At 35.5% G+C, this 12,811-nt stretch overlaps 1 protein-coding gene and 1 long non-coding RNA gene across 2 annotated transcripts; both read left to right on the top strand.

Moving 5' to 3' along the window:
* Nucleotides 1-2,170: 2,170 nt before the first annotated feature.
* On the top strand, nucleotides 2,171-2,821 carry LOC131691654 (ninjurin-2-like). The gene is made up of 3 exons (XM_058978216.1): nucleotides 2,171-2,249; nucleotides 2,309-2,494; nucleotides 2,559-2,821. The coding sequence occupies exons 1-3, from the start codon at nucleotides 2,172-2,174 to the stop codon at nucleotides 2,736-2,738; spliced, it is 444 nt and encodes a 147-aa protein (XP_058834199.1). The 5' UTR covers nucleotide 2,171; the 3' UTR covers nucleotides 2,739-2,821.
* Nucleotides 2,822-4,400: 1,579 nt separating this feature from the next.
* On the top strand, nucleotides 4,401-8,359 carry LOC131691656 (uncharacterized). The gene is made up of 3 exons (XR_009305821.1): nucleotides 4,401-4,538; nucleotides 4,602-4,792; nucleotides 8,135-8,359. It is a non-coding gene; the product is annotated as an uncharacterized LOC131691656 (long non-coding RNA).
* The last annotated feature ends 4,452 nt before the right edge of the window (nucleotides 8,360-12,811 follow it).

Raw genomic sequence — 12,811 nt, forward strand, 5'->3', positions numbered from 1 at the left:
AGCCCCGGACTCTCCTTTGCGAGATTTATCAAATTCGGAAATGAAGAGAATTTAGTGACAAAGACTGAAAGAAGGATATATAAAAACCTTCTATAATAGTTACAACTGTTTGATCGACGAATCTTTCAAAACTAGACGATGGATAATTAAGATCGCATTTCTATCGCGTAAAAGTTATATAATTACCGGTGTTATAAACTAATCCTTTTAACTTAACCCAAAAGCTAACTAAAGTGGCTGAAACATGAGATGCTTTGACGCACGTGAAAAACAAAGACACGATCCGGTGACAATTAGACCCAGTCTATGCTCGAGTGATACCTTTTGCCGGTAGTTCACACAAAGTTTCACATAAAAAGATTGCCCTTAGCGATATGTTTGTTTTCCTTGCTTCTTACATATTCTTTTATTTTTAATCTTTCTTTCAGCTTTCCAAACAGCATTTGTCGTTCAAACGAACGATCAGGATCGGACTGACGCGAACGGGAACATTTCAGGAGATCCCAAATGATTTCGCTCTGTACAATTGAGAATGAATAATCGCATAGGCTGCAATCATTCATCCTGCACCCATAAACGCTTGAGGACATTCGATGCATGAATAGGTTGAACAATGAGGAAATAAAAACGTAGAAAAGGATGAGGTCGATTGGGACAATTAGAGGCATTTTTGGAATATTTATTCAAAGCAAGCGAAGCATTACATCAAAGGAAATAAGCACTGCTTGAGGGCGTTGTTGGTCTAGCTGCTCGCCGAGCGTTCGATATGCAGCCAACCTTTTGCCAACCTGGGATACCTACACTTGGAATACCGGGAAAGCTGATACAATCAGTGTACCATATGATTAAAAATTTCTTGGTGGAATCGTCAATTGATGGTGCATTTCATGTTTGTTTTTTAAAGATTATACTTTCAAAAACTAGCTAGGGATCTGTTCTATTATAGTTACATTTTATCATCTTTCCAAAAACGTTTCTAAATGTTTTCATGCCAAAAGTTGAGTTGAGTCTAATCAGTTCAATCGGTTCACATTGACATTTTGTATTTTTTTCTGCAAAATTTTTCACTGAAATTGTTTCACCAAAAACTCAGTATAACAATTTTTGTTTTGCAGTAAAACCAATTCGTTTGCCGAAAATCTTCAAATTATACCTTCAATCTATAGAATCCGACCGCTGGAACAATCGATGCTGGATTTGTTGGGTTTTAGTAACTCATACTAAAATATTGCGAGCGGTTGTAGTCGCCGAAAGCCGCAATGTTTCTAGGTTGTCTGCAGAAAGATAATAATGGTAGCAAACTTCCAGTGCACACTGAACCATATAGCTGAAGTCTCGACATAGATATAAGTAAAATAATTATCGTGAAATGGGGCTTTTGAGTCACTTTACCATCCAGCTACAGAATAGATACAAAACAACTCGACAAATTTCGACCAAATTTAAGTTACACGGCCACTTCCCAATTATTTACCCACATTTCACTTATCTAGTCATTGTCAAGTAATGCTACAACTTAGACGAGTAGAGATACTTGAAATCTCTACATTTAAAATGAATGCTCTGATAAGAGAACAGCGTCACGCAGAGCTGTGGTTTCGTTTTAAACAAGCATAAACCCCATGACCAGAGTTAAAAATAATCGAAGCTTTTTGTTGACGGCTGAAAATGAAGCTGATGCGACTCGCGGTGAATAGAAAAAATATTCATTCAAATATCCATGTTATTCATTCAGTTGAATATCGTACAATATATTCATTTCGGTATTTATCTAGGAAAATGTTTTCAAATGCCGGTAAAGCATATGAAACAACAATCATCTTTGCTTACATTGTGCCAGGGCCTACTTTGATGCGTTTGATTCGTTGCTGGACGGGCGCTCCGTGTAATAATCGGAGACGAATGAAAATCTGCATGGATGAATGGGCGGTTTGGTCGTTTGACGTTTTCAGCTGCGTCACTGAATATTGAAAATGAATACGTCTGAATGTGATCAATTTTCATTCAATGAATTTGAATATTTTTATCTCTGCCCATGACTTGTACAGTGTTCTGTGGGCTTCTCCGTAAAAATTTCAAAAATCGTTTACCGAAAAAAGGTTCACTTTTTTGCTAGGCTCTGTCGCTTCGTTATCAAACTGCTTCATCGCGAAGCTTTTTCAAATGAGTTGATGAATTGTACTGTCTCAGTCAAAATGAGCACCAATAAACAGGACCACCGCCTTCCAGCGATTGAGCCAACATCAGAGGTGAGACAATCGACATAACGTATTACTTTAAACCACAAACACACTTACACTCAATTCAGACATCTGGTGATAAAAGGTTCAATATCAACGATTACGCCACGAGAAAATCTTTCGTTCAGGGTATGCTCGATCTGGCCCTACTAACGGCGAACGCTGCCCAGTTGAAGTATATTCTAGCCGTCGGAGAAATTCATCAGTTTTATACCTTACTGCTGGTCCTAATTATTACCTCAATCTCGCTACAGGTATTAACAGATATTATTTAATTTTATCTATTACTATCCTAGTTGTTCAAATATACAAAAATAGATTTTACAAGCGATCATAATTGTGGTGCTGGGTATGCTGCTCAACATCAACAAAATCGAGGAGCAACGAAAGTCAGACATCATCAACAATATACTGATTTGCGTTACTGTTGTAACTGTCGTTATCAATATCGTCATTAGTTCCTTCGATATGAAGAATCAGAGCTTAATAAAAGCTTGAAGGGAAGATATTGTGGATGGCAATTTGTGTAGCAAATTCACCTTGACGGAATCCACCGAAATTACTACTGAAAAAGAAGCAATTTACGCCAGTTAGAATCGCTGATACAAATCATCTGGTGTCAAAAGGTAGATTCAATGTTAGCTTGTAGTCCTAGTTTTCTGCGAATTCGTGAAATAAAGGTAAAAGATTATCTGAAACCGCGCAACCTAGTTTCAATGATGGGGCGGTTGGTGTAAGACTTTTCGGGAAAAAATCGTTATTTACTAAAATTATCAACACAGAGAGTGTTAGTCTATTGAATCAATACTTTAACAACATTTTTCCTAATTTAATTGTAAACCATTGAAAATTGAACCAGTGACAGTACATCTCCGAAAACATCTCGAAAATAATGCGGCGTAAATTGTACTGGATCAATCGTTCCAAAATTTTAAACAGTTCTCTCGTGTTTTTTGTAAACGGCCAATAAGCATGCTGTTAAAATTGACTAACTCGCCAAAAATGGATGTTAATATTTTATGAATGAGCAAAGTTTTCTCTTTCGTTTATTGCTATGGTTTATAATCGGCGTATAATGATTTGTCCAAAGTGAATTTTGACAGTATGCTTATTGGCACTTTTCAAAAAAACACGCGAGAGTTCTTCACATCATTTTCCAGATAAGAGTTTTTGCAAAATTATTATCATTATTTTACTTTTACTTTTTTCGATTTAATACTACGATGGCACTTTGGCTACGAAAAATTCATAAATCGAAAAAGCCTCCTCAGTTACTCGGGGAATAGACCTTTCTCGTCAAACCTAACACCTATTATTCTTATTTTTATCCTAAAGATTTAACATTTCTAAGAACATTTTCGTTGAAATCGGATTTTTGGGACGTTTCCTGATTTTTTGTGATTTTCAAAAAATTGAAAAATGCAAGAATGTTGAAAATATTTTTCACCAAATCAAGAATGGTGAGACAAGAAATATCCGCTTCAGCAGCACTTCTTTACATATTTGCAATCCAGATATTGGCTGGATGTTGTTGGCTCGAATCAAAACTTGTCGAAAGTAAACAAAGTTCATTTCATATCGTCAACCTGGCGCCCAGGTGGTGAAATCAACGGAGTGCTGGAGCGTTGCCAGAAAAATTTTATTTCCAGATCAAATTGTACTAAACTTCCCAGTTTAACACAGCCGGAATGCTGGCTGGTTCTAATTCGTATTCCGGCTCCGGTGACACAACCGATTCAAGTTAGAATGTTTAAGGGGTACCATTTCGATGCGGCTTAGCCGCATAACCGAGGCCTAGAGGGCGAGGTGGCCACCGACCCGCCGTCGGAAGCAAGCGAACCTGTGATCCACTCGTTTGCCCGGCTTACTCAAACATAGGGGCTATCCCTAGTTTAAGTCCGACTGAGCGGTAGCGAAGTCGGACAGCACGCGCAAAAGCGATGTGGCGTAGCCACATTGGGTGCTGGACACAAAATAAAATTGGCAACGCTAGCAAAATGTAAACACAAATGAACACTCCGGATGAACCTATCGTCAATTGACATTTCGACGAGTTTTGATTCGAGCCAATAATATGGGCCCCCAGATATTAGCAACACTGGAAATGAATTGCGATACGAATTCATTCGAAACTGTCAAGTAGTGCGACGTTTGTGGCAAGGCAAAGATAAAGCTGCTATATATAAATATTTATTTCGCGTGATTCGTTCACAATAATAATAATTACCCTTTTATCTATAATTATTGTTATTATTATCCAACGTCAATGAGTAACAAACCGTCGGCCACTCCCCAGCGGTAAGTTTTCATAGTAAACTTGATAAGACGACTTTACATGCTTCCTTTATTTTATGCATCCAGGTAGACGGTAATATCTTCGAGAAATTACATACGGTCGCGACTGAGGATGAAGGATAACCGTTGCCACATATGGTGGTTGGATTTTTGAAGACGAGATATAGTTAGAGCCGGAATATCTCGAAAGAACTATCTTGTTCCAAACGGATAGCCCTTGATCTATGTGCGGAAGTGATAAAATCGCCAACAATGAGGTAAGTGTGTGTAAATAAAGCTATACCTGGACCTATTCTGTGTTGAAAACAGGCCCGTAGCCAGGATTTTGTTTCGGGAGGGGCTTAAAAATTATTGCATAAATGTATTAATTCTGATGACTTGAAACAATCACTGGAAACTGAACGTAATTATGAAAAGTTCTTAGTGAAAACAATTCCAAAAATAAGACAATAGACACTAAAAACTCTAATAATATGTTGCCTGTTACAAGAAAGGCTATAGTGCATCGACGAATTAAATTTGATTATTTTTGATTTACAAGTTAGAAATTTCTCTAGTTACAAAAATGAATAGTCAAGAGCTCAAAGTATTAAGGGCTGCTTGAAAATGCTACGCTGCATGCTACGCTGCTTGAAAATGCTACACATTCGATACACCTTTACAATTTGTAGAAGACGCTAAATTGGAATGAGTAGAAAAATATCCAAAAACCCGTCTCATGAAACTTTACACGCATTTGCTAATCAGAAGAACGAAACCAACGTCAAGGTTGTCCCCATGAATAGGAATATATCAGTGTGAAATCAAAGTTTACCGTTGCAAAGAATGTCCGAACAAAGTGAATGTCGAAATTTGCTTCAAATCTTCTGATAAGGCAGGCGATTTGTAGATGCAGAAAATAGGTTCAACTCCTATTTTCATGATCAGGTTTCTTTCTACTATTACTAGCTCTTTGACTTCATCCGAAGTTTGCGTTAACTCGACTTTATGAAATTTTCAATTTAAATGATACTGATCATGTCGTAATCAAAACAATCCTGAAAAAACACATGTTTTTTTCATTTGACTCTTATAGGTGATGGGTTAAAGACTATCTTCGACAACATTATCAGGCAACTCAGAATAACTATCTTTTTATCTATTTAAGTTGATTCTTTTTAGGTACTTTTTATATCATTGTACTTATGAATTAAAAATATCGTAGACTGATTTTCCTAGATCCCTAAAACTATAGTAAAAGTCAAAATGTAAAGTGAGTGCAAAAACTACTGATTTCACTACAAAGCAAGAATGCCTTAGCTCTATTGACTTTTGACAATCTTGCAAAACCGTTGTAACTTGAGAAGATTACCTAGATTAAGTAAATATTATATTTGAACATTTTGGTTTTATTTATTTATTTGAAGGTTTTATTTCGGAATTCGTGGGGTTTTGGACAATGTCAAATATATATTTCAATGATTTAATCTACTAATGGAAACTACCCAGAATTTAATCTACTGAGCGAAACTGCTCAGAATCTATTCACAAATCGAAAGAAAATTACTTAGCACTGATTACTCAATGCTTCTAATTTACATAAAATTTGGTAAATATAACATTGATGACACCACCAAAATAACTAGAGACTATAAACATAGATAATAATTTCAGCATCACTTGCTTCCGACACATGGAAGAGAACACATCGCACTTGCACCTAATTTGCCGAGGCTTTCTTTTAGAGTTGTCTGTTTTAAATTACAGCAAATTATCCGTTTCCTGTAAAACTTTTGCAAAACTCTTTGCCAATTCATTAAACAAATATGAACACTAATCTGTTTAGTAATAGGTTTGTTTGTGAATAAAAATAATTAGCTCTTGATTTTTTTCAATCATCATCAAGATTGGAAGAGATGTATGATTTCTTGAAGAAAGTTGTAATGTTTGTCTGATTACATGTTTGTTTTATCACTATTTGGGAAAAAGTTTCAATTAAAGTTGTTGCACCTAACGCAACGAAGACGAAATGAGAAGATCAGAGCGCAATTCGGAAAGAACTCGTGTTGAGTGTATAGTAAAGATAGAAGAGTGATCTTGAGTCGATTTAGATTGGTTGATTTTTTCCTCTCTTTGCTCTCTTATTTAAGATTATCTCTCTCATTTTATTCCATGACGAGCAAAAACGGAACGAAAGACTGTCACATACTTAAGACATGAAATCGAAACTGTTATCCCAACTTATTGACTTATAGATTCAATCAGTCCCAACATTTTAGTCCCTCTTCATGATTGCCTATTATTTTACCACTTTTTGCCCGGTCCACTTTTAAAAGTATTTTTTTTGCACGTTTGTCGAAGATATCACGGATTTACGGATTAACAGTGTATTAGTACGGAACGAATTACTCGTAACAATGAAATGAAGCGTTAATAAAAATGGTATTGCGTTAAAATGACGCGAAATGAAAATTTTATTCTCGGCTCAATCGTTCTCAGATAAATTGAAATACTTTTTGTGTAGCGCAGAGTAGTGTACAGAGAACAGAGTGTACAGTGTGCACTGACCTAATACAGAAATTCAAAATTGTGTGCAATTCAAAAACTTATCATTTAAAAATAACAAACTGGGTCGTGGGTCTTTTATATATTTCCTTATGTAAACAATAAAAATAATATAACGAGTTTATGTGGTTATCCTACAGATCTCGCGCAAGCGCTTAGCCATTGCACGTGAAAACCTGTTTACGAGGCGAGGAAATATTTTTTTCCTCACCAACTATGTCTTGGGGGGAGTAGTTCATTTCTATCTCGCTATTGTACATTTCCGTGTCATCATCGTAGTTGCTGCCTTTATGTTCGCGAATATCTTCCTTGCTTTTCGCCCTCAATAATTGCCCTTCCAAATAGATTCCATTTCTCCCAAATGTGACATTAATCTGCGAGTAAGCGGTATCCGATCTTGTAGCGGAACATTCATTTTCTCATAGTCCATATACAGAAGGATCTTAATTATAGCATTGTCACACACAACCTTGTGCTTTAAGTTGTGCGAAATGAATGGTTTCGTCTGCACTAATTTGTTGAGCGCTAAATGCCTGCCATGGTAGAACTGGATAGAGCCGGTTTCCGAAAGTCTAATCTCTATTTACACCTTCAGGATGCGAATGATCAATAATTTTATAATCACCGCATTTGGCTGGAGCACCAATTCTTGCTTCTGCTAATCACTAATCTCGACAGATTATTACAGCTACAATTAAAGTAACAGTCTCTTGTATTCTTCAGACAAAGCACACAATATAAAAGTTACTTTTTTGTTGTTCGCTTCGCACTGGCTCGAGCAAAAGCATAAAGCACACTGAATTTCGTGACCATTGCCTTCGGTGGTTAGAAATAGCCTTCTTTAACTTTTTCTCAATAATTTGTTCAAACCAAATAAGCAACAAGTTTTGTTAAAAGTCACCGGTTTTTTAAATTTATTTTTGAAAAATTTCGGGGGGGGGGGCTTTAGCCCCCTAGCCCCCCCTCTGGCTACGTGCCTGTGAAAATAATACTTTTCTGGTAATGTACACAAACAATATGGACTACTTTCTGCTCTTCATTTAATTTCTTTGCAGGCGGCGGTAATTACACGTAATCGGCGAGTGCGACGAAAAAAAATACAATAATCCTTCTTTAGTTGGTGTCTAGTCATTCTGCTTAGCCTGTAGTTATGGTTAATCAATACTGAGCAGAAGGGATTGGTACTATCCGAATGTGTACGTTATGCTCACCGAGCTTCTGAGGTTTTAGATGCATCGAATACGAAAGAGCATATTTTGGCATAATCGTCCTGGCCCAGAAAGAGGTCATCTAATATTAATTAGTTAATAGGATGGTCATTCGAAAATTACTTCAATGTATATATCGAGTTTAAACATATTGTTTCATCACGTAGAAATTATTGAATAAAATTTCAATGTTATAAAACAAATACATAACCAACTAATCAAAAGCGGATATATATCAGAATTGTTTGCCTTGCAGGTGCGTTTTCAATGCTATCCAGGTAATGTTTCGTGTAATATTTTAGCACCATTCAACTTTTACTCATGTTTGGTAGCTGTTTCTTTCCAGTAAGTCTAGCCGGAATTCTGGCCTGTTCTAGTTAGTGGCCGGCACCAGTGACACAACCGAGTCTAATTAGAATCGGTTGTCACTGAAGCTGGATACTACCGAATTTCAGCTTATTTTCCAGTTGGACTTACTAGGCTCTGTTGTGCGATTTGACTGCAAAAAAGGCACATTAAGAAGACAGAGATACCCAGATAAAACGTTGTATTGCAGTATTCTCATATATTTTTAATTGTATTCTGTCATACCACGTTGCCCATAGGTTAACCATATCTGACATTCCCTAATAGTGATTTCAAAACAAAAATGATTCTGCAATCTTTGCTATCACTGGACAAAATACATTCGTTCTTCCAACATTCTAGCAGTTTGTTAACGGATGGACCCGTGATATATACAATGATCTCTGGCTGTTTATCCATTGAAACCACTTTTTATAATATATACGCGAACGGAGGTCTTAGTGGAATAATGTACGTAATGTTTCAAAGGTTTTCTTCCATTTAATTCCACTATGTTTTCATAGTGGAATTAAATGGAAGAAAACCTTTGAAACATCACTTTTTTATACAATTCCACCGGCACGAAAAATAGCATGCCTTTTCCCGGTCGAAAGTTTTTTCCTCTTCACCATCAGAAGCTTAAACAGGCATGGTCCGACGTAGTTTTTTCCTGACGGAACTTATCCAAGCAGATCGTATATTTGAGCAAAAGAAAACAACGGCCAATCTGATCGAAGGCCGCTATCAGCTTCTCACAGGTTGAAGGGCAAACGTTCACTACAACTTTTTCTATGGTTGTAAGACTGTGGTTGACAACCCAGATTCCAGTACCTTGATGACTTTCTGTTTCCCAAGGCTTTAACAATAACCGTCTTTGATTTTTTAGTGAAAACGTTCCACAATCGTCCCTTTCAGTTGATACCAACAAACAATCATTTAATTTCCATCAGAGATTTTTTAATCGGTTTGAGGTGCTTTTGGGCGACATTTTTTCTCTTTTTTCTTGAAGAGTTCATCTTAGTCAAAACAGATCAAAAGAATGATTTTTGACAGATTGGGGTGAACACTTTCAACATTGAAGAAGAGGGAATGATATGCTTTTCAGGTAGCACTCGTCCCTCCTTCAGGCATTTGTACTTTATGTGGCGGCGCCACCATATGAATAACACATTTTTATATTCCCCTCACAAAATTCATTCAAATGGTGTATTAGTATGGCGAAGCAAGGCAAGATATGGCATGAGAATGTTGGGCTAAACGGGCAGCTCGCAGTTTTTTTAATTGTTTCAATAGTTAGAGGTTCCAAATCATCGCGTCAATAATCAGAATCGGTTTTATGAGTAAGAAGGTAGCATTTGGGCAAATAAATTTTTTTGCCGAGAAAGGTTTATTATGTGGATAAACACTGTGAAAAATTTCGAAATGATGTGTCCGGTTGATTTTGAGTTATGATGTACACCACAAAAAAAAGTTTTTTGTGGGACCTCACTGTTACTCGCTCAATTTTTAATAGTTTGCAATGAAATGTTTTTGAAAATATTAGTATACGAAAATTGAATAAATATACTAACACACTCTTTATCTCCAAAACAAATTTTCATAATATGTGTCTAACGAGCTATGGCCATAAGGCCAAATGAATGTTATCAGCCCAAATCACCATTAAACCGAACAACACAAGGCAGAATGGACCAAAGAGAGTAATAAATAGAGCGGCTAAAACTTTTTCTCGGATTGCAAACAAGTTGAATAGTCTTCTCAAAAAATTAAGTCTATAGGACGAAAGTTAGATTTTTACAGACCTTCAAAGTTTAAATTCAATATTAATTCTTCAAGAGGGCTAATGAGACTTTTGTAAACAAACTTCTTTCGCTCATTACTACGCTGCCGAGTTGAATTTCATGAAAAATACACTTGAATCAACATATTTACCCTTGGTAGAATCAATTTCAAATGTTTTCTGCGTTGAAATTATAACAAAATAAGAGAAATCAGCAAAACAGTAGTTTGTTTACAAATCTTATTAGCCCTATTCAAAAGTTGATATGGAATTGATTATCAATTCTGGAAAAAACTGCATTCAAGCCTGTGTTATTCAAATTAATATATCTTTTTAGTAAAGATTCCGATTACGGTCGAACTGGTTTCATTTCAAAGGTTATTCGCTTTAGTCGATATAAGCCTTTCTTCTCGTTCAGACATGTAGAACAAATAATAAATCGCGTATTAAATTAAAATTATAATGTTTAAAGTGGCTATACTTTTTTTTGAAACAGTTCGGAAAGTTCGCTTGTAGTTGGTGACACTTGAAAAATTAGTGTGCTTTCCGAAAATTAATGTCTTGTTTGCCCCTTTCTGACCCGAGGCTTGAAAAATTGCGATTTTTCATAATATGTCTTAAGGAGACGCATGGTAGTGTTTGATTACCCAGGGTTCATAATAAAATTTATGAATGTCTCTCAGCATTATTAATAATTGGAAAAGATTTTATCGCATTATCCAACGATGATGAATTGAAGCGAGGCAAGCATGCGCGATAGGAATTCATTCAGCTTATAATATTGAATTCAAAGCTATGACTTGTGCATATTAGTGTTGTACACGATTATATGAAAAAAATAATTTTTTCTCCAAGCAACTGTGGGTACCATTTAGGTCCTAGAGCAACAGTGAAAATTTTTAGCTCGATCGGTGAAACTATATTTTTGCGCCCACGGTTTAAAGTTTACACGGGATTCCGTATAGAAAAATTGACATTCACAAAATTATTCCACCATTTTTTTTTTAATATTTTATATTTTGTCAACAAAAACCTAAAGAGAAAAGAAACATTTTGAATGTGATTGCATGATGGAAAAGTTATCAGTAAAAAAGTTTTTCTAACAATAATTTTATACATATTTTTAAATTTTAAACTAATTGACATACAAAACTGTAATTTTATTACAGAATAAAATTCTAAGTATCATTTGAAATCAAAATGCACCAAACCACAACAAAAAAAATCCTAACAACAACTTTTGGCGTATTTTTATAATTCATGCATGCAGAAGTAGAATTTTATTTTTGAATATCATCTAGCCGCCAATTTAGATCTATATCATTGAAGTATAAGTAAGAAGCAACACCGATGGTCGGCTGTCCGGAGTTCAAGTTGTCGGCGTCGTTATTGGTCATTTTAGGGGAATGTAAGTCAGTGAAAATCATTTGCTCCTCCCATGCACAATTTTTTGGTCCATTTTCACTCATTCAGCCAGTCACGACTGGCAACTGCATTTGTACATTTGAGTGCAGAATTGAACTGCGTAATAAGATTTTATGTACAATGACGCGCTTTCAAAGACAGGAAAACTGAAATAAATGTTCAACATCAGTTTGGAAGTTTAGTATCTTCGAAGAATTTTTATAAATTAATACATCTTTAACTTAAAAAATATATTTGTGGTATTTTTCCCCTTAGACGTAACTATGGAGAATGAATTCGCCAAAACATAGCGTAGAGACGGTGTTTTAGTCATGTGTGGGCAATGATATATAGTAAAACTTTGGATAAAAATTATGTATATCATTGTTATAAATAACTTTGCTGAAGATCAACCAAATGAAAGAGTTATCATAAACAGTAATATTAGAACTACTTATTTCAAAGAGTTTTCTTCGCGAATAACCTAATACATCTCGATTCCTTGTTTACATAGAGCATTCATGTATTCAACAAAGTTATTTTAAAAAGTATTTTAACAATTTTGCTGAAGACTCACTTATAAGAGAATTGATCGCCGAATTTGTTTTATCAGAAGATGCGCACTGTATTATGCTATAAAACTTCTTCGAACATATAAACGATTTTGAAATTAAGTGATCTAGGCCGAAAAAAAATACGCAACCTTGTTACAAAATCTATCCAAGCTATGCAATGCAATAGTCAGACCTTAAACCTTAAACACCATATGCACCAAGTAAGTGGTAATTTTTATAATTGATTTAAAAAAATCAAAAGGATATAAAACCGTTCCTGTCCTACTAGAGACCAACGAAAACGCCAATTCTTGTTTTCTGATAATTTCTGAAAAACAATATGCGGTCTCGGGCTACACTAGCTAATTTTTTGGTCGAACAGTGTAATGAAATAAAATTTAAAATATGTTTTAGGTTTTCATTGACGAAAAACAGGCGTTG

This window comes from Topomyia yanbarensis, chromosome 3, assembly GCF_030247195.1.
Source record: "Topomyia yanbarensis strain Yona2022 chromosome 3, ASM3024719v1, whole genome shotgun sequence".
In the NCBI taxonomy this organism is placed as follows: Eukaryota; Metazoa; Arthropoda; class Insecta; order Diptera; family Culicidae; genus Topomyia; species Topomyia yanbarensis.

Coding starts and splice junctions, on each gene's coding strand:
- LOC131691654 (XM_058978216.1), top strand. CDS start 2,172: ATGAATTGTACTGTCTCAGTCAAAATGAGCACCAATAAACAGGACCAC. Junction 2,250..2,308: donor CGATTGAGCCAACATCAGAG/GTGAGACAATCG, acceptor CACTCAATTCAG/ACATCTGGTGATAAAAGGTT. Junction 2,495..2,558: donor TTACCTCAATCTCGCTACAG/GTATTAACAGAT, acceptor ATACAAAAATAG/ATTTTACAAGCGATCATAAT.